Source organism: Balaenoptera physalus (genome assembly GCF_965194825.1).
Source record: "Balaenoptera physalus genome assembly, chromosome: 2".
Classification (NCBI taxonomy): Eukaryota; Metazoa; Chordata; class Mammalia; order Artiodactyla; family Balaenopteridae; genus Balaenoptera; species Balaenoptera physalus.
In genome coordinates, this window is record NC_138883.1 from 78207594 (window position 1) to 78235298 (window position 27705).

General features: G+C 41.3%; 1 protein-coding gene across 6 annotated transcripts in view; it reads left to right on the top strand.

Annotated features, from left to right (window-relative positions):
* The window catches only part of FMN1 (formin 1), a 467455-nt gene that overhangs the window by 113262 nt on the left and 326488 nt on the right, over positions 1-27705 (top strand). For 5 of the 6 annotated variants that reach the window (XM_082452361.1, XM_082452358.1, XM_082452359.1 and 2 more), the window contains one exon: positions 2414-2592. In XM_082452361.1, the coding sequence (XP_082308487.1) occupies positions 2414-2592 (179 nt within the window). Of the gene's footprint in view, positions 1-2413; positions 2593-17235; positions 22721-22753; positions 26917-27705 lie in introns of those variants that run through there. The other variant, XM_082452360.1, reaches the window with a different exon arrangement.

The window sequence follows — 27705 nt, forward strand, 5'->3', positions numbered from 1 at the left end:
TCTTATACCTAAATGATGAACTTCTACTCACCAGACAATGTGCCTGTGATGATCTAGATATCTTACCTTAGGTGTTATACAGCATGTTCTCTGTGATGTATGTAGCATGTTTTATGTTGTTTTATCAATCTGTGTAAACTGTACCCAAAGCCAGCAGCTATTCCAAAATAAAAGTGAAAAGTGGAGGGATGTGATTAGTAATTAATACATTTCTGAAGATGAGGTAGCCTGGTGAGAGTATACCATAAATTTTTTTTTTTTTACCATAAATTTTAAAAGGCTTAATTTCCTCTTTTCTTGCCAAAGATAAACAGAAATGGTCTAGGAGGGGGGATGAGCTATATAAATGGAAGTTATCTGAACAGAAATATTCTAGGAGGGGGATAAGCTTTATAAATGGAAGTTAAGAGGGGTCCGAGCTTTAATCTCTTCACCTCTTAAAGCATGGCCAGCACCGCCCTCCTCTTGGGGTCGCCATGAAGTCATAGTGGAGGAGCTTAGCAGGCTCCCTCCTCTCCGAGGTTCTTTAGGCATTAGTCCTTTTCTGTGTCTTCTGAGCAGGAGTGGGGGCACTCTGTAGCACATGAGGCCCTAAACAAAAGCCCAGGAGAAAGTCTGTCTGGAGAGAGTAGTTAGAAAGAGGCATATGGAAAGAATGAGGCCAAGTTCCTGAAAAGACCCTCATTCTAAGACATCTCGCTCAGGTGAAGAAAGAGCCTGGTTGTAACCTTCTGGAGGCCCATGTCTGCAGAGTCGATGCCCAAGGCCCTGGACCTTCATTTTCTCAGTGATCACAGCCAAGTGGTTTGTGGACAGCCTGCCAGAGGGCAACTGTAGAGACCCTGTGACCTGCATCACCTTTCGAGTTTAAAGTGTGATTAGGAACCAACCCACGGAATAGGCAAACAAAAAGCAAAACCTCGGCTGTTTTCAATTTTTCTTTCTTCTGAAATGCTACTCTAATATAAAGGAGAAGCGTGTTATCCCACAGTCCTTTTGTTAGCGGACTTACTCTCAGCTCAAGTTACTTGTAAGTCAGGTGTTCAACGTGGCGGAAGTCGTTGGCTGGTTTTGGGTCCCTGCCAAAGAGACACTATTACAAGGATTAGGTGTAATAAACACCCTATCATATATCCAACAGTCATCTCTGTTGCAAAAGTACCCTGAGCCTAAACCCTTAACTTCTGCCTGGTTGCTTAATATTTTGCCAAGGTTGCTTACCAGGAATTAGAAGAGATCTAGGAACCTGAGAGCTCTATGGGACTTTAGAGGTCATCTCGTGGTTTCCAAACTATATTCAGGTGGAACACTGGTGGCTTGCGACGTGTTTAACGGGTGTCCCTTTAAATGGATTCTGTGGTCATGTAAGTTTGGAAAACACTATTATACAGAGCTAAGTTTCTTTAGTAAAGGACATCTCAAGGTCTTTAATATCCTAACATGAATCGTGGCTCTGGGGATACGACATGTAGCTTTTCTCACACTCACTTGACCACGAAGTCCTTTTATTGTAGAACAGGTACCGCCATCTCGAGAATGCCAGGCAGAGGCCGTGGAATCTAGTCATTAAGAGCACGCCCTCTAATGTTTAACTGCCTGGGTTCAGTTCCTGGCTTTACCATTTACTGATCTCATGATCTTGAGCAATTCGCTTCACTTCTTTGTACTTCAGTTTCCCCAACTAAAATGGGGACGCTAATGATACCTACCTATAGAGTCATTTTTAAAACCGAAGAACGGGGCTAAGAACAGTGCCTGGCACATACTTGACTATTATCATCCTAACATAGTTCAGATAAGGACTAGCCTGATGCCCTCATTCTGGAGATGAGAAAGTGCGTTCCAAGTAGTGTGTTCCAAGTAGTGTACTCATGCAGTGTCACTCATTCAACACACTGACCAAGTGCCAATATGCACTTGCATGCATCGCGCATGGCAATTCTATCCCCAGAAATGAAGATGAACTTGGGGCAGTTCCTGCCCTGGAAGAACACACACTAGTGACTTGGCTCAGGTGAGACCTTTTAGTAGTAAAGCCAACAGCCAGCTTTACAGTAGTAAAGTCCAAGTCAGGACTCCTGACTTCCGTCCTGCAGCTCATCCTCTGATTCTGTTCTGAAAGAGAATGATCTGTAGAGCCCGATTGGTAAACAAGATAGAGGGAGCATGGAGTACAGCCAGTAGACTTATTTTTTTAATTGGATATGAGGGCATATATTTGAATTCATTGTTAGTGTGAGCCAGAAAAAGTAATCAAGAGAAACACTTTTGGAGAAAAGCAAACTCTAAAAATATTAACTAGAAAGGCAAGTAATGGGTGGTATGAAGTGGTCCACGTAGGAGTCCCCAGATAGGGCTGGCTTGATGTATTGGTCACCACTGTGTCACTAATGGTCTGCTCTGTTTGGTCTAGGCATCCCTTCTGAGGGCTTCCCCCGGGACTGCTTCAGTGAGCAGACAGCAGCTAAAGACCTTCCCAGCAGGGATGGAGGTGCGTGGGTCCTGGCCTACAGAGCAGGACCAGTCGGTCCATTTCTGCTCCATGAAGAAAGAGAGAAGCCCAACAGAAGCAAACTGTACTTGGATCTCCATGTAAGTAGACATCTTTGTGTTTGTGCTATGATTCTTTGCAATTGACAGAGGCTCACTTAATATGCATTTAATGTAAAGTGTGTTTGAAGCTACATTTTGTGTGAGTGTCGTCTAAAAATCAATCAGTTGCAGAAAACAGTTATATATCGGTGAGCTGAAATTTGTGCACTAGAAAGTGACTGTGTTTACAGTTTATCTGAGCATTTACACAGTACTCTGCTTACATCCGTTTGCTGCCTAAACCTCATTGTGGGAGAACCCATTTGCTGCTCTTAATATCATTTTTCTAAAAATTCGAGAACATGTGTTAGCTGACTGATAGGATCTGGATCCTCCAGTGAAATTCAAATAGCCTGTCTTCCACATTCCTAAACCTTTCTTTCTCTGCAGCCGCTCAAATAACAGGTGAACAATTTGGCAGGAAATCTGTGGAATAGAGGATGACCCATTAGAAAAACAGACTTCTCTTTCCCATTCATTCATGGATTCATTGACACAGAGGCCTTGACTGATCTGTACAAAGCAGTGGGCTGGGTTTTAGCTACTTCCACACCATAGGTGGCCTGATAGGATTGACCAGACTGTCACGATTGTCACCACCCTTCCTCACATCCCCATTTCCTGTCAGAGATGGGGGTGAGCATTAGGAATCTAACAGGCACTTTTTTTTTTTTGCTCTATTAACTTTAATGCCTGTTGATAGTCTTGTGTCCCTGATTTCTTTGAATGACTTACAATTCATTATTTTCAAGCCTGGAAGTATGTTTTTGATGAGTGTGGCCTGTAAGGTTCATATGGGTAGCAATTTTCTCAGGCAACCAAGAGCAGAAGAGCCTTGCACTTTTCATAATCATAAAACCATAGTCATTGTATGTCATTTTAGAAAAGCATTTGACATCTCAGTTATTGTAAAAGGAGGTTTGGAATGAAGCTGTAAGATGTAAAATCTACAGCCCTTCATGAGATGAAATGAAAATTTGTAGTTTTTGTTTACATGCCTCTCCCAAAAAAGCAAACTGTGCATCTTGAGATGTGCTCAAAGTAAGAAGTGTAACAGCGACATCTACTGGCCAGATTAAGTTGAGTTTGCCGCAGCAGGAGGCCTGGCCTGTCGCAGTGCTGAAATGGATTTTGAAAGACCACTTTCTTTTTCTTCTGTATTTTTAAAAAATGCTGGGTTTATGTGTTTTTTAACACATTGATTAAACTATGTATTTCTGGTTTTCCTTTTCCTCGGTGAATTAAATTATTTCCTAATTTTACTTTATTTCAATTATAGAAATCATATACAATCCTTTTGGAAAATTTGAAATATGTAGTTAAATTGAAAGAAAAGTAATAACTCATAATCTCAGCAACCACAGACAACTGTAAATTTTTGATAAATTTTCTTTATAGTTTTCACTGTGTATGATGGATTTTCAGTGAGGAACTTTTTCTTTTTTAACTTATAAGTATAGATTTTATATCCTTATTTCTTTCTTTTTTTTTTCTTTACCTATTACTTTTACATTGCTTGTCCACGTTGCTACAAATTCCTCCTGGATATATTTTCAATGAATGAATAATGTTCCTCTACATCGTATCTCAAAATTTATTTAATCATTTCTCTGTTATTGGATGTTAAAATTTTTTTTTTTGGCCAAGGGCACGGCATGCAGGATCTTAGTTCCCTGACCAGCTATTGAACCTGTGCCCCCTGTAGTGGAAGTGCGTAGTCCTAATCACTGGACTGCCAGGGAATTCCCTAAAGTTGTTTTTATTTTGGGATAGTACTACAATTTGGAAATAAATAGCACTACCACATATATAATTTTTCTTATACCCCTCCCCTCCAATATATAGGATAAACTTTGGTTTATTGTCTATAAATATAAGTATTTTTAGGCTTTTGAAACATATCACATAAACAAGGTCTATTTCCTGAACCAGCCTTTAATGGTGTGTGTGTGTGTTTATACACACGTATATTTAAGTATATATATTATATACAATACGTGTATAACAAATATAATATTTATATATTACATATATTATATATGATGTATAAATATGTTTATATATACATAACCATAATTATGTATATATACATAATTTACATAAATATACAATAAAATATATATAAATATTTACATGTTTCTTAGTTTTCCATTAATTATAATTTTTAAAAACTGGGGTAGTTTCTTTAGATTATTTTCTACATCAGTGGTTTTATAGCTTTGTCCCTAAGACTCCTCACCTGCAAGCCATACCCCCTCTTCAGAAGCTACAATTTATCTCCTGTGTTCTGAATATTGTTATTCTAAGATGTCTGCTTGGGAGGGTTCTACTGATTTAGTAAAAGTTTGCATCCTGTTGCTGATCACCGCACCAGCTCGCAAGGACTTCTTTCCTCTGGGGGGCTGTGAACGCTAAGCTCAGGGAGATGTGTATTGCTGTATGATACTTTGATCAGCCTTAAATGTTGGAGAGGACTGCTCGTTTTCAGTTTTGAACCTGATTTGCAGGGTCATCATTAAGAAGTTACTTTTTTTTTTTAACATCTTTATTGGAGTATAATTGCTTTACAATGGTGTGTTAGTTTCTGCTGTATAACAAAGTGAATCAGCTATACATATACATATATCCTCATATCTCTTCCCTCTTGCGTCTCCTTCCCACCCTCCCTATCCCACCCCTCTAGGTGGTCACAAAGCACCAAGCTGATCTCCCTGTGCTATGCAGCTGCTTTCCACTAGCTATCTATTTTACATTTGGTAGTGTATATATGTCCATGCCACTCTCTCACTTCGTCCCAGCTTACCCTTCCCCCTCCACGTGTCCTCAAGTCCATTCTCTACGTCTGCGTCTTTATTCCTGTCCTGCTCAGAACCTTTTTTTTTTTTTTTTTGGTTCCATATATATGTGTTAGCATACAGTATTTGTTTTTCTCTTTCTGACTTACTTCACTCTGTGTGACAGACTCTAGGTCCATCCACCTCACCACAAATAACTCAATTTCATTTCTTTTCATGGCTGAGTAATATTCCATTGTATATATGTGCCACATCTTCTTTATCCATTCATCTGTCACTGGACGCTTAGGTTGCTTCCATGTCCTGGCTATTGTAAATAGAGCTGCAATGAACATTGTGGTACATCACTCTTTTGGAATTATGGTTTTCTCAGGGTATATGCCCAGTAGTGGGATTGCTGGGTCGTATGGTACTTCTATTTTTAGTTTTTTAAGGAACCTTCATACTGTTCTCCATAGTGGCTGTATCAATTTACATTCCCACCAACAGTGCAAGAGGGTTCCCTTTTCTCCACACCCTCTCCAGCATTTATTGTTCGTAGATTTTTTGATGATGGCCATTCTGACTGGTGTGAGGTGATACCTCATTGTAGTTTTGATTTGCACTTCTCTAGTGATTAGTGATGGTGAGCATCTTTTCATGTATTTGTTGGCCATATGTATGTCTTTTTTGGAGAAATGTCTGTTTAGGTCTTCTGCCCATTTTTGGATTGTGTTGTCTGTTTTTTTGATATTGAGCTGAATGAGCTCCTTTTAAATTTTGGAGATTAATCCTTTGTCAGTTGCTTCATTTGTAAATATTTTCTCCCATTCTGAGGGTTGTCTCTTCATCTTATTTATGGTTTCCTTTGCTGTGCAAAAGCTTTCAATTTTCATTAGGTCCCATTTGTTTATCTTTGTTTTTATTCCCATTTCTCTAGGAGATGGGTCAAAAAGGATCTTGCTGTGATTTATGTCATAGAGTGTTCTGCCTATGCTTTCCTCTAAGAGTTTTATAGTGTCTGGCCTTATATTTAGGTCTTTAATCCATTTTGAGTTGATTTTTGTGTATGATGTTAGGGAGTTCTCTAATTTCATTCTTTTACATGTAGCTGTCCAGTTTTCCCAGCACCACTTATTGAAGAGGCTGTCTTTTCTCCATTGTATACTCTTTCCTCCTTTATCAAAAAGAAGGTGACCATATGTGCATAGGTTTATCTCTGGGCTTTCTATCCTGTTCCATTGATCTATATTTCTGTTTTTGTGCCAGTACCATGCTGTCTTGATTACTATAGCTTTGTAGTATAGTCTGCAGTCAGGGAGCCTGATTCCTCCAGCTCCGTTTTTCTTTCTCAAGGTTGCTTTGGCTATTCGGGGTCTTTTGTGTTTCCATACAAAGTGTAAAATTTTTTCTTCTAGTTCTCTGAAAAATGCCATTGGTAGTTTGACAGGGATTGCATTGAATCTGTAGATTGCTTTGGGTAGTATAGTCAATTTCACAATGTTGATTCTTCCAATTCAAGAACATGGTATATCTCTCCATCTATTTGTATCATCTTTAATTTCTTTCATCAGTGTCGTATAGTTTTCTGCATACAGGTCTTTTGACTCCTTAGATAGGTTTATTCCTAGGTATTTTATTCTTTTTGTTGCAATGGTGAATGGTAGTGTTTCCTTAATTTCTCTTTCAGATTTTTCATCATTAGTATATAAGAATGCAAGAGATTTCTGTGCATTAATTTTGTATCTGGCTGCTTTACAAAATTCATTGATTAGCTCTAATGGTTTTCTGGTAGCATCTTTAGGATTCTTTATGTATAGTATCATGTCATCTGCAAACAGTGACAGTTTTACTTCTTCTTTTCCGATTAGATTCCTTTTATTTCTTCTTTCTTCTCTGATTGCTGTGGCTAAAACTTCCAAAAGTATGTTGAATAATAGTGGTGAGAGTGGGCAACCTTGTCTTGTTCGTGATCTTAGTGGAAGTGGTTTCAGTTTTCCACCATAGAGAACAATGTTGGCTGTGGGTTTGTCATATATGGCCTTTATTATATTGAGGTAAGTTCCCTGTATGCCTACTTTCTGGAGAGTTTTTATCATAAATGGGTGTTGAATTTTTTCAAAAGCTTTTTCTGCATCTATTGAGATTATCATATGGTTTTTCTCCTTCAGTTTGTTAATATGGTGTATCACGTTGATTAATTTACGTATATTGAAGAATTCTTGCATTCCTGGGATAAACCCTACTTGATTATGGTGTATGATACATTTAATGTGCAGTTGGATTCTGTTTGCTAGTATTTTGTTGAGGATTTTTGCATCTATGTTCGTCAGTGATATTGACCTGTAGTTCTCTTTTTTTGTGACATCTTTGTCTGCTTTTGGTATCAGGGTGATGGTGGCCTCGTAGAATGAGTCTGGGAGTGTTCCTCCCTCTGCTATAATTTGGAAGAGTTTGAGAAGGATAGGTGCTAGCTCTTCTGTAAATGTTTGATAGAATTCACCTGTGAAGCCATCTGGTCCTGGGCTTTTGTTTATTGCAAGATTTTTAATCACAGTTTCAATTTCAGTGCTTGTGATTGGTCTGTTTATATTTTCTATTTATTCCTGGTTCAGTCTCAGAAGGTTGTGCTTTTCTAAGAATTTGTCCATTTCTTCCAGGTTGTCCATTTTTTTTGGCATATGGTTGCTTGTAGTGATCTCTCATGATCTTTTGTATTTCTGCAGTATCAGTTGTTACTTCTTTTTCATTTCTAATTCTAATAATTTGAGTCTTATCCCTTTTTTTCTTGATGAGTCTGGCTAATGGTTTATCAATTTTGTTTATCTTCTCAAAGAATCAGCTTTTAGTTTTACTGATCTTTGCTATCATTTCCTTTATTTCTTTTTCTTTTATTTCTGATCTGATCTTTATGATTTCTTTCCTTCTGCTAACTTTGGGGTTTTTTTTGTTCTGTCTCTAATTGCTTTAGGTGTAAGGTTATGTTGTTTATTTGAGATGTTTCTTGTTTCTTGAGGTAGGATTATATTGCTATAAACTTCCCTCTTAGAGCTGCTTTTGCTGCATCCCATAGGTTTTGAGTCATCGTGTTTTCATTGTCATTTGTTTCTAGCTATTTTTTGATTTCCTCGTTGATTTCTTCAGTGATCTCTTGGTTATTAAGTAGTGTATTGTTTAGCCTCCATGTGTTTGTATTTTATACAGTTTTTTTCCTGTAATTGATATCTAGTCTCATAGTGTTGTGGTCGGAAAAGATACTTGATACGATTTCAATTTTCTTAAATTTACCAAGGCTTGATTTGTGACCCAAGATATGATCTATCCTGGAGAATGTTCCTCATATGAGCACTTGAGAAGAAAGTGTATTCTGTTGTTTTTGGATGGAATGTCCTATAAATATCAGTTAAGTCCATCTTGTCTAATGTGTCATTTAAAGCTTGTGTTTCCTTATTTATTTTCATTCTGGATGCTCTGTCCATTGATGAAAGTGGGGTGTTTAAGTCCCCTACTATGATTGTGTAACTGTCGATTTCCCCTTTTATGGCTCTTAGCATTTGCCTTATGTATTGAGGTGCTCCTATTTTGGGAGCACATATATTTATAACTGTTATATCTTCTTCTTGGATTGATCCCTTGATCATTATATAGTGTCCTTCTTTGTCTCTTGTAATAGTCTTTATTTTAAAGTCTATTTTGTCTGATATGAGAATTGCTACTCCAGCTTTCTTTTGATTTCCATTTTCATGGAATACCTTTTTCCATCCCCTCACTTTCAGTCTGTATGTGTCCCTAGGTCTGAAGTGGGTCTCTTGTAGACAGCATATATACGGGTCTTCTTTTTGTATCCATTCAGCCAGTCTATGTCTTTTGGTTGGAGCATTTAATCCATTTACATTTAAGGTAATTATTGATATGTATGTTCCTGTTACCATTTTCTTAATTGTTTTGGGTTTGTTTTTGTAGGTCTTTTCCTTCTCTTGTGTTTCCTGCCTAGAGAAGTTCCTTTAGCATTTGTTGTAAAGCTGGTTTGGTGGTGCTGAATTCTCCTAACTTTTGCTTGTCTGTAAAGGTTTTAATTTCTCCCTCGAATCTGAATGAGATCCTTGCTGGGTAGAGTAATCTTGGTTGTAGGTTTTTCCCTTTCATGACTTTAAATATGTCCTGCCACTCCGTTCTGGCTTGCAGAGTTTGTGCTGAAAGATCAGGTGTTAACCTTAAGGGGATTCCCTTGTATGTTATTTGTTGCTTTTCCCTTGCTGCTTTTAATATTCTTTCTTTGTATTTAATTTTTGCTAGTTTGATTAATATGTGTCTTGGGGTGTTTCTCCTTGGATTTATCCTGTATGGGACTCTCTGTCCTTCTTGGACTTGATTATTTCCTTTCCCATGTTAGGGAAATTTTCAACTATAATCTCTTCAAATATTTTCTCAGACCCTTTCTTTTTCTCTTCTTCTTCTGGGACCCCTATAATTCGAATGTTGGTGCGTTTAATGTTGTCCCAGAGGTCTCGAGACTGTCCCCAATTGTTTTCATTCTTTTTTCTTTATTCTGCTCTGTGGTAGCTATTTGCACTATTTTATCTTCCAGGTCACTTATCCATACTTCTGCCTCAGTTAATCTGCTATTGATTCCTTCTAGAGAATTTTTAATTTCATTTATTGTGTTGTTCATCACTGTTTGTTTGCTCTTTAGTTCTTCTGTGTCCTTGTTAAACATTTCTTGTATTTCCTCCATTCTATTTCCAAGCTTTTGGATCATCTTTACTATCATTACTCTGAATTATTTTTCAGGTAGACTGCATATTTCCTCTTCATTTGTTTGGTCTGGTGCATTTTTACCTTGCTCCTTCATCTGCTGCATATTTCTCTGTTTTCCTATTTTGCTTAACTTACTGTGTTTGGGGTCTCCTTTTCGCAGGCTTCAGGTTCGTAGTTCATGTTGTTTCTGGTGTCTGCCCTCAGTGGGTAAGGTTGGTTCAGTGGGTTGTGTAGGCTTCCTGGTAGGGGGGACTGGTGCCTGTGTTCTGGTGCGTGGGGCTGGATCTTGTCTTTCTGGTGGGCAGGGCTCTGTCCGATGGTGTGTTTTGGGCTGTCTGTGAACTTGTATGATTTTAGGCAGCCTTTCTGCTAGTGGGTGGGGTTGTGTTCCTGTCTTGCTAGTTATTTGGCATGGGGTGTCCAGCACTGTAGCTTGCTGGTTGTTGAGTGGAGCTGGGTCTTAGTGTTGAGATGGAGATCTCTGGGAGAGCTCTTGCTGATTCATATTATGTGGGGCCGGGAGGTCTCTGGTGGTCCAATGTCCTGGACTTGGCTCTCCCACCTCAGAGGCTCAGGCCTGACACCAGCCCGGAGCACCAAGACCCTGTCAGCCACATGGCTCAGAAGAAAAGGGAGAAAAAAAAAATAAAGAAAATAATAAATGTAAATAAATAAATAAATAAAATAATTAAAAATTTAAAAATTATTAAAATAAAAAAGTAATTAAAAGAGAGCAATCAAACCAATAAACAAATCCACCAGTGATAAGAATCGCTAAAAACTATACTAAGATAAACATAAAAATCAGAAACAAGTCAGCCGCAGACAGCAAACCCCAAGTCTACAGTTGCTCCCAAAGTCCACCACCTCAATTTTGGGTTGATTCATTGTCTATTCAGGTATTCCACAGACGCAGTGTACCTCAAGTTGATTGTGGGGATTTAATCCGCTGATCCTGAGGCTGCACGGAGAAATTTCACTTTCTCTTCTTTGTTTGCACAGCTCCCGGTGTTCAGCTTTGGATGTGGCCCCACCTCTGCGTGTAGGTTGCCCTCAGGCTTCTGTTCCCACCCAGACAGGACGGGTTTAAAGCAGCAGCTGATTAGGGGGCTCTGGCTCACTCAGGCCCTTGGGGAGGGAGGGGTACGGTAGTTATAATTGGAATGTGGGGCAAACCTGCAGCGGCAGAGGCCAGCATAACTTTGCAACTGCCTGAGGTGCGCCAAGTGTTCTCCCGGGGAAGTTGTCGCTGGATCACGGGACCCTGGCAGTGGCAGGTTGCACAGGCTCCTGGGGGCGTGTGGATAGTGACCTGCACTTGCACAAAGTTTTCTTGGTGGCTGCAGCCGCAGCATTAGCGTTTCATGCCCGTTTCTGGTGTCCGAGCTGATAGCCACAGCTCACGCCTGTCTCTGAAGCTCGTTTAAGCAGTGCTCTGAATCCCCTCTCCTCGTGCACCCCGAAACAATGGTCTCTTGCCTCTTAGGCAGTTCCAGGCTTTTTCCCGGACTCCCTCCCGGCTAGCTGTGGTGCACTAGCCCCTTCAGGCTGTGTTCACGCAGCGAACTCCAGTGCTCTCCCTGGGATCTGACCTCCAAAGCCGGAGCCTCTGCTCCCAGCCCCCACCTGCCCCGGCGGGTGAGCAGACAAGCCTCTCGGGCTGGTGAGTGCTGGTCGGCACTGATCATCTGTGCGGGAATCTCTCCGCTTTGCCCTCTGCACCCGTCTTGCTGTGCTCTCCTCTGTGGCTCCTAAGCTTCCGCCCCAACCTCCCCCATCTCTACCAGTGAAGCGGCTTCATAGTGTGTGGAAACCTTTCCTCTTTCACAGCTCCCTCCCAGAGGTGCAGGTCCCATCCCTATTCTTTTGTCTCTGCTTTTTCTTTTTTCTTTTGCCCTACCCAGGTACGTGGGGGAGTTTCTTGCCTTTCGGGAAGTCTGAGGTCTTCGGCCAGCGTTCAGTAGGTGTTCTGTAGGAGTTGTTCCACATGTAGATGTATTTTTGACGTATTTGTGGGGAGGAAGGTGATCTCCACGTCTTACTTCTCCACCATCTTGAAGGTCCACCCAAGAAGTTACTTTAATGAGTCTTTTTCTATGGATATGCAGCATTTCATTAGTATGTAGGGGTAATAGCTAAAACATTTACTAATTGGTGGGAATTTGGCATCCACAAATTGGAATGGCCCCAGGCATTAGGGCTGAGGCTGCTATTAAGGCCCCTTATTTAGCTGTGCATTAATTTTTATTTAGTTATTTATTTATTTTTGTCAAGAGCCAGAGAGGAAATATTTTAGGCTTTGGGACCATACAGCCTCTGTTGCAACCACTCAACCCTGTTAACAAAGGCAGCCGTAGAGAATACATACATGAATAAGTGTGCCTGTGTTCCCATAAAAGTCTATAGACACTGAAATTTGAATTTCATATAATTTTCACCTATCAAAAATATTATTCATCTTTGATTTTTTTCCCACCATTAAAAAATGTAAAGATCATTCTTAAAGGAGTCATTCAAAAATAGGCAGTGGGTCAGGTCTGGCCCACTCTGGTCTAGAACAAGAGGTTGAGGTCTCCTTCACTTCACTTCCACTGCTGGCTCAACCACTAGCTAGCTGTGGGACTCTGGGCACCGGTTAACTTCTGTGGGCCTCAGTTTCTTTAACAAGTGTGTGCTGACAGGATGGGAGGAACACGAACAGATGAAACAGTGTTCCTTTTAGCTATAATATTACACTTCCTGATTCTATTAAAGGAGCATAAGTCAACCCAAGCAGTGTGGTGTATGGGGAATGAAAATTGCTTAAAAGAAATACAAGAAATTCAAAGAAAGAGATGGAAATTATTTAAAAGAAAAACAAATACATCTTAATATTCTCAACATGAATCTTTGTTTTAATACGAGGAACAGTGTCACAATTCTGATAGTGAGACCAAAACTTATTGTCTCCTAACTCTATTTGAAGGCTCATATCATTTCTTTCTGTTTCTCCAGTGCAATCCTTTTTTTCTCCCCTGGTTTTACTGAGGTGTAATTAACATACAATATTATTTAAGTTTCAAGTGTACAACATAATGATTTGATATATGTATATACCGTGAAATGATCACCACAATAAATTCATTTCACATCCATCACCTCACATAGTTATACGTTTTTTTTTCTTGTGATGAGAACTTTGAAGATCTACTCTCTTAGCAACTTTCAAATGGGCAATACAGCATTGTTAACTATAGCCACCAACCTGTACATTACATCCCCAGGACTTATCAGTCTTACAACTGGAAGTCTGTACCTTCTGACTACCTTTCACCCATTTTCCTCTGTCTTCATCTCCCCACATCTGGCAACCACCAGTCTCTTTTCTGTTCCTATGAATTTGGGTTTTTTTAGATTCCACTTATAAGTGAGAACATAACAGTATTCGTCTTTCTCTGTCTGACTTATTCTACTTAGCATAATGCCCTTACGGTCCATCCATGTTGTCACATGTCACGTTCATCTTTTAGTTACTGAACTGTGAGAAGGTCCAAGGGTTCCTTGGAGGAATGGCAGGAGGTGCAGCTGGTGGAAGGTAGACACCAGGGAGGCTCCGAGCAGCGTCTATTTACCAACCAGTATGTATTTCAGTGTTTAAGCAACCAGTGCTGCTGTCTTGGTGCCCCTTGGCTGAATGTCAGCCAGACTGCTGTGTAGAGAGGTTCTGTTTGGGTGATCATCCTGCTCTAGCAAATCCCGTAGACCATTCTGGGCGACCTAGAAAGTTCTCAAAAGAACCCAATGCTCATTCAGTTCCACTTTTAGGTCATGAGGTTGCTAAATATTACATAGGACATATTCAGTGAAAAATTATTTGTTGTTTGTCTGAAATTCAAATTTAACTGGTTGTCCTGTATTCTATTTCATAAATCTGGCAATCCTAGGTGTGAGTTTGGGGGCAACATCCAAATGTGTGAATTGCCTTGGGGTAGCATCTATATATGATAAACCCTCAGTTACCCTAGAGTGCCCATTTAGAGCATGAACATTACACAGTTAGCCTTAAAGGGCAGTTTCTTATATTCCACTATGAGAAACTATCATTAGCCGTGCTCCTCAGTTGCCAGTACACTTTGAGCCAGACATGTCAAGGCAACTGAATCTGGACAGACCAGAGAGCAAATGGGGCCTAACTTCTTATAACAAGTGCAGTTTCTTAAAGATTCCATTTGTGATGACTGTTCACCATGGAGCATAGTTTGTAAAATGTCTGTAAACAAGGGACGTGGGCAGGATAGAAAAAAGACACTAAAAGAGGTGTGGCCTGAGATGGACAAAAGGTATGCAAAGCAGAAAAGGTAAGCAGTCGTCAGAATTCTATATTGGTTGCATGAATTCTGAAAGTAGGATTTTGCATGCAGCTTTTAAAACACAAGCCTTGAACTCTTCTTGGTGATGCTGGTTTCCAAGGATCATCTCCATCACCCCACCCGTGGGTCCCGGGATGCTCCTTACTGAATTAGCTTAATTGTCTGTGGAGGACACAGCATCAGGTTCCAAGTAATTGCATCTTATGAACGGAAAGATATAATTACCAAGTCCACACCAAACCTTAAGTGTCTAAACCAGTAACAAAACTGCCATGAATTGATCACTTCCTCAATGCCAGGCATCATTCTTTGAAGTATTATTATACCTATTGTAGTGATACAAATAAGGAGAGAGGTTCAGTAAAGTCAGGTGCAAGGATCTGAACCCAGGTCTGTCTGAGTCTGGACCTAGGTGCTTAAATGTTAAGCCCCTCTACCTCTCCACTAGTTTGGATGCTTTTCTGATTTGTTTGTTTTCTTTTGTTTTGCTTTTAATTGAAGAACCAAATTCATTTCATGGATATGAGTTAGCTCTCATAATCAGTGAGAAGGATTGAGAACCAGGCTCAGATTTAGAAAGCTAGAACCACAACCAAAATCACCCCACAGAACTCAATCCAGTGAAGATTCTGCAACTGCTCACCTGGGACACTGGATGCCTCAGACCTTGGGTCTTTACAGTTGATGGGGAAACACTGATGGGAACACGAGCAGATTTCAGGCCCTCACATTCCTTCGCTCCTAAAAGGCAAACTCTGTGGCATCAATTGACTTTGACAGCAAAGAATGGATGCAGAGGGCTCTCTGACCCAGTGTCTTTGCAGTACATGGAAAGGGCCACATCCTTGTTTTGTTTTCATGGAAGCCAATGAGAGCCTACTGCTTAAAGCTAAAGGCCGCAGGTGGACTTCCCCACATCATTAGCATATTCATGACAATGGGGCTTGTATTTGCAAGTGAAGTGAATTTAGAAATATCAAGCTAGCTTGTTTTCTGAAGGCATGTGTTTATTTGTGTATGTGAGTACATATGTGTGAGTGTGTGAGTGTGTGAAAGAGAGAGAAAGAGACAGAGATTGTGTGTCTGTTGGCTGTATGATAAATGATCAAGAAATGATTCAGGTAAAAAGAACAGTGGGGAGGGATGAATTATTGATGGAACAGGAAAATCGCCTTTTTTTTCTCACAAACTCCTCACCATTTTAAGTCATGATAAAGCAGTTGAAAAAAAGTAATCTGGTTTTATTCCTAAAGCCCATGAAATTTAACCAGTTATCGCTCTCAAATCAGTTCCAGTTTTGCAATTGGTGTGGAAGGTTGTTATCACATGTAAATAGAAACCCAAATTTATGCCAATCATAAAGCTCAGTTCTTAGGCCATTTCTCACACTTCTCTTGACATCTATTTGTCCTCTCTATAAACTGCAAGATCATGACAAATCTAGTAACATCCCAGATTTCTTTACGAAACAAAAAGAATAATAAGCTTGTCTTAACCATTGAACACCTTAATGGTTAATGGAACTGTGAAATTCACTTTTCTTTGATCTTGATACCACTTGCTGTCTTCATTTCCTCTGTCTATTCTGACATGAAACAGAATAGCTGTTCATGTAAAATTTGGACTCTGGAAGCATCTACATAGAGAAAACTTTATATTATACTTTCAGAGTCTGAGAAACCACAGATTAGAACTGAGTTTTATAAAACTGGTGAGAAATCTGTCTATGAATTTTATTTACATGAATGAGAATATTGCACTGAAATATTTTATTTGGCTTCTCTAAAATTCAACTGTTTGCTTTTTTGCTCCCTTTGAATGAGTTTCATTTTTTTAAGCCTCCCTTTTCTGTCTCAAAAACTGAAGTTCTGTGTGCATTGCTTAGACTGTGAGCTTCACATTAGTTCTTTAAATGCTGATCTCTTTCTCCATATACCATTTATGTTCCATGTGCATATTCAGAAAAGTATTTTCTTTCTTTCCTCTCCAGGATAGAAATGGGAATTTGTGGTTACAATTACATCCCGTATGACCCATTTAAAATTTGAAATGCAGCAGCCTTTGCCTAGGGAATGTTTGAGGGCACACCTGTGCTAACATAAGGCTCCAGTTTTTATTGCCCAGTTATTTTTCTCTTGCCTTTTGATTTTTACATGTTTTAATTAAGCCATCCTGATTTACGATTATTATTCCTTCTGAATTGCATTAAGAACTACAGCTACTACATAAATGTCCTGTGTATGAACATTATAAACGTCCCTTTCCAGCTATAGAAAGTAAGTGACTGTGATTCTAGGAACTATTATAACATTTCTACAGAATATTTCATGATACTTTTTAAAGTGTTGAAAATGACAGTAGCGCTGTATATACTTGTTTTGTTTGAATCTCAAAGTAAAATGATGTACAAAATGGAGGCAATAGTGAATATATTTCAAAATTATGGAAACGTGATTCCTCTCTCCCACTTCATTGATGCCTGTAGCTATACGTGCTTCATAAAGTATGCTTACTATTTATTGGGTGTCTGTTGTGAATCAAGCAAGCACCGGGTTAGGAATATTAGCACATTTAATTCTTAGAACAATCCTATGAGTTATTATTTTCCCTATTTTATACATGTAAATACTAGTTCATAGAAGTTAAGGAACTTGCCTAAGTGACACATCTAGCGTGTAACTAGTAAGTAATATCCCATAGTGAACCCAAATACATCTCACTTCAAAGCCATAGCTCTGGCCTCTCCTCTTTTTCTTTGCCCTCTCCTCTTTTTCTTTGCCCTCTCTTTAACTCTGTTTAAGAATAGGATCACAGGGACCTCCCTGGTGGTCCAGTGGTTGAGATTCTACGCCCCCAATGCAGGGGGCCCGGGTTTGACCCCTGGTCAGGGAACTAAGAGCCCGCATGCCACAACGAAGATCCCGCACGCGGCAGCGAGGATCCAGTGTGCCTCAACTAAGACCTGGCGCAGCCAAATAAGTAAATAAATAAATATTTAAAAAAAAAAAAAGAATAGGATCATAGTTGTGACAATGCCTAGCTTACTTTCTACTTTGTAATTTTAATGCCTTTACATTGGTTTCCATATTTTTCTTTTAACGTGACTAAATGATGTGAGTATTAACTTCAAGGAATCATTACTGATCAAATCAGGGCTCATAATTTGTGTCCTTTCTGCTCTCTGCCAATTCCTTCTAACTGCAGTGGCCATTTGGTTCCGGTAACCAGGTGATCATCTATTTTGCCCCCATACTGATGTTTCAGTGTGAAAGAGAACTGTTACAAAATTCTATAGCTCTTTGATTTATTATAATGAAAAGAAGGTACATTTAGAATCAGGTTGATCCAGTGCAGATCCTGGCTGTGCCACTCATTGGTTGTGTAATCTTTGAATTGCCCTAATTTCTCTGAACCTCAGTATTAACATCTAAAGCAGTGGCCAAACAGTACCACCTATGGCTATTAATTAAGACTAAATAAAATTTAAAATTTAATTCCTCAGTTACATTAGGCACATTTTAAGTGCTCAGAGGCCACCTGTGGTACTGCATTGCATGACACAGATACATTTCCACCATTACAGAAACTTACACTGAACAGCACTAATAAAACAGGGTCAGTGACACCTTTCTCATAGAGTTATGGGGAGGATTAAGGTATTAGAAAACTTGCGTAAAGAACCTAGCATGGTACCTCCTTGGGACAACCATGACACCCTAAAAAAATGCTAGATCTCCCCCTTCTCTCCTCTCATGCATGTCTTATCATCCATCTGCATTTTGTTTTAGGTAAATCCTCATCTTCCCTGATTTTTCTTTTGCCTCCTTTAAATTTAAAAGTATTTAAAAATGATAACTAGATCTTTGGTGTTGGAACTAATATTCTCAAGATAACTTTTACTTAAAAAAAAATTAAGGAAGGACAAAAAAAGATATCCAGTTACAGCAGAGCCAGTGGCTGTCTAGTTTCACCACTCAGGAAGAACAAGAGTATAGACAGCAAGAGATATATACAGTTTCTTAGATTCCAGATCTTCATCTACAACTTTCATCATGAGCAACTTTAGCCACAATGAAATGCTTTCTTCACGGACTCCGTGCCTTCTGTAGTGGTTATTTCTGTGGGACATCACTATTACTCATTTGGGAAAAGCTCAAAACTCTTCAAAAACATGTCCCAGGAAATTCTGTACCTTAAAGAATGCTCCTATTTTCCCTCCTCTTCAGCTTCACAAGTAAGTCACAGCCTTTCCTTTTTCCTCTTACAATATTTTATTTTGTCACGGACATTGAATCCATTTCGAAGGACTCTTTGATACTGCTTGGTGGAATCAGTCTTAGAAATATCTGACAGTAAGACCCTAAGCACTAATGTAATAACTATTTCAAGCTTGATTTTCGTATTTGTAAGAGTAAGGACATTTTAAATGAAGTGCGTACACCTTTGAAGTATAATGAGTTGGCCTAAAAACAACAACAAAAAATGGTCCTTGCTCTGCTGTTAACACCCTAGGCTCTCTCCCAGGCCAGTCATCGTCTGGGAACACCCTTCCCCAAAGGGAGGGGAAGTCTCAGTGCTAAGGGACCACACATCATCAGCATGTGTCAACAGACTCTTGAGAAAAGGATTTTCTGGAGAAAATCCAAATTCATGGATTTTTTTTTTTTTTTCTGCAATGATTGAGTTGGTTTAAAAATCATCTTGGAGTACAGGAAAGTAATAAAGAACAGGTGAACTTTGTCACCATCTACAGTAGCCACCTGGGAACCCTTTAAGCTAATTGCTCTCTTCAGGTGATACAGATGGAAAAAATAATCCAGAGAGCACTGGCCCTGAAACACCCAAAGGGACCCCTTGAAAGAATTTTCTTTGGAGCTCAATTCACTCGTGGCACGGATGTGGCATGGGGAGCTGTTGTATTTAGTAGGCCTATCTATAAGGAACAATCCTGTTCAGACCAAATGGCTCCTCTGTCCAAGAGCATATGTGAGGGAACTGGGAGGGGCAGCTTCCTGCTTGGGCCGTCCTTTCATCGGTAAATACTTGCTTCATATTGACAAGGTTAAAAAAAATTCTGTTGGTTGCTGGTTGATGTCCCTAAGAAAGTTATTCCTTTGCTATGAAAACATGTCATATCCATATGGTACTTACTACGTGCCAGGCATTGATGAGAGTGTGAAACATATATTAGTTTATCTAATGCTTCTAATAACCCACGAAGTAGGTACTTTTCTTATTCCAAGTTTCTAGGTGAGGAAGCTGAGACACAGGTTGCTTATATAACTTGACCAAGGTCAAGTTTCTTGCAGGAGCAGAGTAGGGTGTTAGCCCAGGACCCAGGGCCAGGTTTTTAATTTTTTTTTAATTTTTTTTTAAGTCTTTATTGAATTTGTTACAATATTGCTTCTGTTTTTTTTTTTTATATTTTGGTTTTTTGGCTGTGAGGCATGTGGGATCTTAGTTCCCCGACCAGGGATCGAACCCACACCCCCTGCATTGGAAGGCGAAGTCTTAACCACTGGACCGCCAGGGAAGTCCCTCAGGGCCAGGTTCTTAACTGTGCGCACTGCCCTCATTCCTTGATCACTGCAAGATGACGTACCCACTGCTCTCTTCTCTTCTTCAGCTTCACGAGCATGCCTCGGCCTCCCCTCTTCCCTTTCAGAGTCTTCTAGTTTGTTACCGACATTCAACCCACTTCCACAGAGGTGTTGAATACAGCTCAGTGGAACCAGTCTTAGAAACATTTTGCACTAAGTCAGCTCGATGGAAAAAGGCCTTAATCGCTGAGCCCTGTCCTTGCCATGGGCAGGTGCAGCCTGTTTTCTTTTGAATCAATCAGTAAAAACAGCTGCTGGCTTCTCCGAGGCTGAGCCAGAGGGGGTTGTTTTGAGGGTTGCAGTAGTTGGCAGGGGGAATCCACGCCGTGAAGGCAGGGAAAGCACTGCCTGAAATGGAAGGAGAAGCCTACGGAGGTCTCTGGTTCTGTCTTGCATTTGGCCTCATAACTCCGTTTTGAAGATGTGGAAAATGAGCTTAAAGAAGATGCTGATCAGGAAGAAGGTAAGATCACGTGCCAAGGCAGTAGGGGGATGTGACACGGGGTGGACAGGAGTTGGGACGCCTCTTTTCCCACCTTAATGGCTGCACTTGAGCTGCGTGAGCTGGTACCAGTTACTTAGCTTCTCTTGACTTCAGATGTCTCCATCTTTGAAAGAAGAATGTTGAGCTGGTTGACTTCTAGTGTTTCTAAAGACCTCTTCAGCCTCCCAACAATTTGATTCTACCCAGCTTCTTCCATAATCTTACACGCCTTTCATCTGACACCTCATTCATTTAACAAATGTCTTTTTGAGTACTTGTGCTGTCATCATGTCCTCAGTTCTCACCATCTATATAGACTTCACTTAGTTAAAACACACTTCCTGAACCCAAAAAACCCATCTCCGCCCATTACCCCACTTATATCTTCATAGTTTACTTACTTTTCCCAGCCCATTGCTCTAAACTCTTTTCTTCCACAGAAATAGTTTCTACAGTCTTACTTACTCTTACTAATTTTAACTGTTTTCTACTTTTCTCAAGCAATCGTCTCATGAACCTAGTTGAACCCCTAGAATCTGGAAGCAGTTAGTCATTAAATTCAGGCCGGGAACTTGAAGTATACTGGATAAGGAGAAACATGAGAATCATTTAGCCCAACACCGTGAAATTAATCTCACTTGCTTTATTTTTCCCTTGCCTTTCTGGGATTTTATGAGAATGTGGGAAGGGATTCTCTAAGCTGAGTGACATGGCAGAGGGCTGCAAACAGTAAGTGTGTGAGGTGGGGGGCTTTAGGAAGTTTTTCTTTTAGGCAGTGTCCAATTTCTGCAAATTGACTTAAAAAATTTTAATGCTCATTCCTCTAGTTGTTATTAGAATCAAGAAGCTAGGTTCTGCTGCTTCCAGGAGATGATATGCCTTTTTTGTTGTTGTTTTTGCAACCATTCTTTTAGGCTTAGCTCACTAAGTATTGTTTGTTGGACTGATGTGTTCCCATTGCCATGAGGTACAATTAGCTCCAGCCTCAATCTGAGAAGATGGTGCGATGGGAGGAACACGGAGAATTCATTGGTAGTAAATTCTGCACACAAATAGTGTTCCGTTTTCAAGTAGCTGGGTAGTGATTGTTTTTAACAAATAGTTACAAAGAGCAACACGTGGGTTAACTCCTACCTAATACTCGTCATGCCTGTTTCAACTGGTTGTCCAAGGCAGATCATTTTTAAATCTGCCTTTTGCACAGGTGTAGCTATTAGAGAGCTTACGTGTTTTGAGGTTAGAACAAAAGAGTCAGGTGAGGTTGAAAAGGAGAAAGTCTTGGCTGTCACTGGTTTTGTGTAGTAGGTACTTAATAAGTATGCATCGCAGGACAAGACAGAGAGAAATAACGTGCAAGAGAAGTTATTCTTTTCCCCCCCAGAATGTTAAAGCATTAAATAGATTCATTTTTCAAGACCACCCAACTAAGATCATATTTGTAGGCTGCTTATTTGAACACTATGGTCTGAAACATTTTCCCAGTCCCTAAATGACCAGATGTTGTAACATTTCTCATGCCCATGAGAACCAGTGGCCTGAAAGAGTCAATATTCAAAGATCTCTGTAAACTTCCATGCTGCTCTTTCTTACTCATCTTCATATTTTTATGGTCACTGCTTCTTTCATTCAAAATTGTCTTATGTCCACCTATTGCTGTTTAGACCGAGTCTGGGGTATAAAGTACTCAGTTACAGTCTATGAACAGGAATCACCTCTTTCTTGGCTGATTTCCTGTATTAAACTTCATGTTTCATGAAGGTGGAGGGCTGGAGTTTCTTCATCTTTATACCCCTGGAGCCTCGTACAGAGTTGGTGCTTTACAAAGATTGTTGGATGAATGCATCTTTGTGATAGTTAAGCTTCCTAAATGAAGGAGAATTGTACGGGTAAGCTGGAAATCCTCTTGATAGGTTTGAGTCCCGAGGATTGTGTGTCTTGTCAGTAGACAAGCCAGCTAGGAATTTTTGCTTGATTTTTCTAAGCACCCCCTCTAGATTTCCCCCTAAATTACAACGAGGGAAAAGAATGGTCATTCTCATATTGTTGTTTCTTTTTGTGAAGTCAGCCTTCTGTATCATCTCAAAGGGTAAAGTGCGATACATGTCCTAGTGACAGACCACCAACTAACCGGGCTGACACTCTTGCACATTTCAAGATGCAGGCGTGTGTGGAGTCCTATCACGGCAGGATGCAGAGCTCAGGGTTTTGGAAGAGTGATTGTGGATTCTGGGGCCTGATTGCCTGGATTCAAGTTCCAGTTCCACCTGTGAACACGGGCAAGCTACATCGTCTTTCTGCTCCTCAGTTTCTAAACATGAAAAAGAAAATAATACCAGCCTCATAGCTAGATGTACCAATCAGTTAATACACATGGAGCACCTAGAACAGTGCTTATAAACACCCAGTAAATGTTAGGTATTATTAGTATCCTCCACTTACTAGCTGTGCACCTTGGCTTGGTTGTGTTCTCTTGGCCATGGCTGCTTCACTTTTTAAAACAAACCTAATAATACCTTACCTACCTCGAGTCAAGGGACTGGGATCAAATCATCTCCCCGGGACCCAAGACTTCCCGCACTTTCCATGACACTGTATTGGTGTCCGTGGGTATTGAAAGGGTGCTAAAATTGTGTAGTTCTGCCCCATGCTGTACTGTAGAAGAGCCATCAGCCCCTTCCAGTTTATGTCCCATTTTGCCCAAATCTGCTGAAAGTGCTTAGAAACTTATTCTGGAAATCTGGAAATCAATAATTATGTCTGAGAAAATGGAGCTTTCTCGGTTGAAGAACACCAAATACGTGGCATGTCTCCTCCCCTCACCTGTATATTGGCTGGTCTACATAGTTCTTCAGAAGACTGATCTTATGATCTGATGTGATGATTCCTTTTTTCTCTGTCTTGAAGAAGCAGAAGTATGATTTTTATCAACGGGCATTTCCTTGAGACAGGAAGCTTGTTCTGAGACATACATGTCACCAATGAACTTTCCTGCGTGTCGTGGATTAACTGTGCCCTAGTTAATAATCCCCAAATATACTGGGATCAGGAGCAAACAGGAAAGAATCCGTTTAGATACAAGGTCAAATCAGGGATTAGGAAGTACTGTCTTAACTTTCCTATAGGAGTTGATGGGTTATAATCGTATGTACCCTTTTTGTGTGAGGGTTTCTTTTGAACACATCGTGCTAGAAATTTATCATTGTGATCAGAATTTCTTAGTATTAATACTTAGTGGGGAACACAATTCAAGTTAGCAGTGTGGAAGCCACAGCCATTCCCGGCTGAGGATAAAGCAAGACAGTTTTTTTTGCTTGTGGCTACAGCTTCCGTTTTGCAGAATTTGTTTGCGTTTAACACTTGGGCTCAATCTTCTCGCAGCTTTGTTCAGAGCCGGTGATTACTATTAAACCATGATGACTATTAAGCCAGTTTGGTTCTTCTGATCCAGCACAGTGCCTTATCCATCCCAGGTGCTTACTAAATGCCTGCTGACTGGATGGGATTTGAAAAACACTGAGACCTTCAGGTACGACAGGAAGCTGCCCCAAGAGGCAGCAGGTATGCTGCTGGGAAACAGAGCTGCAATTTTTCCATGTTCTTCATTGCCAGGTTCTCAGCATATAATCACCGTTGGAAACTACATTGAGCTGACGTTTGGTGGTGGTTTTGTCTTTCCTGTTTTTGTTTTAGGCAAATTGGGTCTGTGACAGAGACCTGATAGAGACCTTTCAGGTGTTTTTCCCTTTAGGGGAATGTGGCTCCTTGGGGACCTTTAGTGAATTGCTTTACCTAACAAGGCAGGTTGTGTGTTACTTTGTATCATGCCAGGTTTCAATTTGTTGGTTGGATGGCTGAAGCACAGAGGCTTTGGCCAGCAGGATTCATAAGGAAGCCAGGAAGTCAGAGCTGCTGAGCAGAAGCCCAAGGTTGGCACAGAGAGTGTGGAGGGTAATCATTCCTGCCAGGCTGGCTGGGGCTGTTTACTCTGCCACCCTAAGGCTGGTGGACAGTGGGCGTGGTGGGTGTGCTTGCCTAGGTACCTGTTTGTAGAACACTGAGGCACCAGGGCAGAGCTAAAACAGCAGTAATCTGAAACCAGTCGAGTTGGTTTTCCTTCTCCGGCTGGGGCAGCTAAAATCTGCATTCCAGATGAAACCTGCAGGGAAGCGGAAGAAAGCACTTTAAAAAAAAAAAAAAAAAAAGAAAAGAAAGCTTCAAGGGCAGTAAATTAACTGCTTTTGAGAGTCCTGGGCATTCTGAGATGATCTGTTTCTTTCTTTACTTTTATTTCTTTGCTTTGGGCTTTGTTAAGTGGCTGTTGGTCTGTGTGCACTGCTAGTTTTTTGTTTTTTGGGGTTTTTTTTGGCCTGGATGGCACAGGCTCCTCCGACCGTGATTTAGATGGCAAAAGAGAGCCCGTAAGAAGTATTTCACTCATTTTCTGCTGATTCACTTTTAAATTCCTTCGCTTGCTCCGGGGGTGGTTGAAGGCTCAGCTTGCCGGCTCAGCACTTTTTGGAGCCCGACTTGCTCACCAATGAGGAAGTTGAAAGCGACCAGGAGAACGGCCGGCACTGGGGCGGAGCTCGTGGCGAAGTCCTGGGCTGGGATGAGTGGGGGCAGGCTGACTTTCCCCGCGACAAAAAGCCTTTTGTCCCCGGGAATAAATACGGAAGTCCCAGAGGAGCAGCCTCCCCAGTCCGTGTGTAGTAAGGTGCGCAGCCTCGGCTGCTTCTGGGCATGAAGCTCCGCGGACTTTTTACAGTTGCCCCGGACGCCCCATCACCGCGCAAACCGGAAGGAGGGCTCGGGAGGGACCAGAGCCCGGCCAAGTGTGCTCGCTCTGCGGCTTGAGTCCCACCGGCGGGTCCTGTTGCTCTCTGTCCTGGAAGTTAAGAGCCGGTGGAGTGGAGAAACTGAGAGAGCAGGGGAAGGTCACAGAAGTCAGCATCTGCCACCCAGGGCACGGCTGGGACATGGAGGACGTTGGTAACGCTCCGAAAGGCAGTGATGGCTCGGAACCAGGACAACCCGAAGCCGGACTGGACGTGGCCCAGTCGATCCTGACCAAGTTCTCTGTGAAATCCCTGTTTGGGTTTACGGGTAAATTGGAATCTGTGAATCCTGAAGAGGGAGATGCGGTGCTGAAAGCCTTCCGCAGTTTAGTGGTGGATCCCACGCCGCAGCTGGAGGAGCCCAGCAGTGGCTTGGATCCGCCGGAGGCAGAGGCTCGGGTTCCACCTGACCTCGGAAATGATGGGAAGACTACGAGGGTGGAGACACAGACGGGGTTGGAGGGAAGCCGGGGAGAAGCAGAGGCAGGGATTTCTCTGCCTGGTCAAGAGCTGCTTCCACTGGCTGCTTTGAGTGTGTGCAGAGACAATGACATTTTGGTTCGCGGGACCCTGGTGAACACCACCAGTGATTCTGACTCTGATGATGGAGGCCAGGAGCCAGAAGAGGGAAGCAACACCAATGGCCCAAAGTCCCCTGGTGGTGTTTTATCTGAGCCATCTGAGCAGCCCCAAGAAAAGCCAGGAGATGGGAGGGAAGATACTGCCACTGGAGAAAGGGGTGATGCAGAGCCCAGTGGAGAAGGTCCTCAAAGGACTCTGCAGGAGATAAACTGCAAATTGGAACCCGACGATGGTGGCCTTCAGACAGAGCACAGCCCCGGCCAGCGACAAGCTGGAGAAGAAGGTTCCAAAGTTCTACCTGTGGTAACAGACCAGAACTCAAGTGTTGGTGTCACTGAGAACACCTCTTCTAAAAAAGAAGTCCCTGGAGAGAAGTCCTTCCAGCTTCCAGCTTTTTTTAGTGGGCTTCGTGTGCTGAAGAAGGGAGCCCCAGCCGAGGTCGGGGAGACCATCACTGAAATTAAACCAAAGGACGGGGACCTGGCTTTGCTTAAGTTGACCCAGCCTGTCCAGAGGTCCCTAGCACAGGCAGGGCCTCAGACAGGGAAGATGGGAGAGAAAACAAATGATCCAAAGGCCACTCCCACTCTCCTGGAGCAGCTCTCTCAGCTGCTCAACATTGACGTCCCCAAAGCTGAATTGAAAGCAGAAGACCCTGAACAGCCCAGGGGGGCAGAGATGGGTGGCAGTACTCCCCAGGAGAGCCAGAGTGGCCCCGGAGAAGCCCAGACCCAGGGAGGAGAGGTCAAGCCAAAGCCGCCAGAGACTGCCTTGGAGGCCTTTAAAGCCTTATTCATCCGTCCCCCCAAAAAGGGGACCACAGCTGACACCTCTGAGCTGGAAGCTCTCAAGCGCAAGATGAGGCATGAGAAGGAGTCCCTCAGAGCTGTGTTTGAGCGGTCGAGGTCAAGGCCAGCAGATGGCCCCTCGGATTCCAAAAGCGTACGTAGCGTTGCGTTTTGGGTTTTGTCATAAAATGTGATGCTGCTATATTTCTTTTCAGGTTTCCTATCAAAGAGAATCTCATATACCGATCTTAGTGACCCTCTTCTAGGTGAAAGATGATTATAGTCAAGTTGTCCTTGTAAGGAGTATGGAGTTGGACAAGCGTTTTCTTTCTTCCTTATATTTTTCTGGGTTGTTGTGAGAGAGGTAAAAGTAAAGATGTGCAGGTCAGAAAGTGAAACTGTCACTGTGAGTTTAAACATTAATAGGAAGTGTGCTTCTAAAAACCAAGCAGCATGAAGAATCAATGCAGTCTAGAACTATAGCCCAGATTTCTTCCCCACTTAATTATACCTCTGTGAAAACTGTATTTTTCCTTTGAAAGTCTGCCACTCGGCGAAATACCTGTTTGTGATGTGATTAAAACATTCTGTGTTGGTTACAAGGCATCTTGATTGAGCACTGGGTTAGTGTGAGACTTGGGTTTTAATGCGAACTGCCAATTACTGGCTGGGTGACCTTGATCAGCAAAATGAAGAAAATAACCTTTATCTTTATTTGGTTGTTGTGAAGATTAAATGAAGTTAGCACATAGTAACCATCTAACTAGTGAAAGCTGTTACTATTATTAAAAAAATTATTCAGGTAATTTGTAGGGACTAGCAAGCACTTGTCCAGTGGATCTTAAAATTCATAAAGACAACAAATAGAATTTCTTGCTTAGTATCAATTTGGCATACAATTATCATTCCCTCATACATCAGTTAAAATATTAAATTTAAAGGT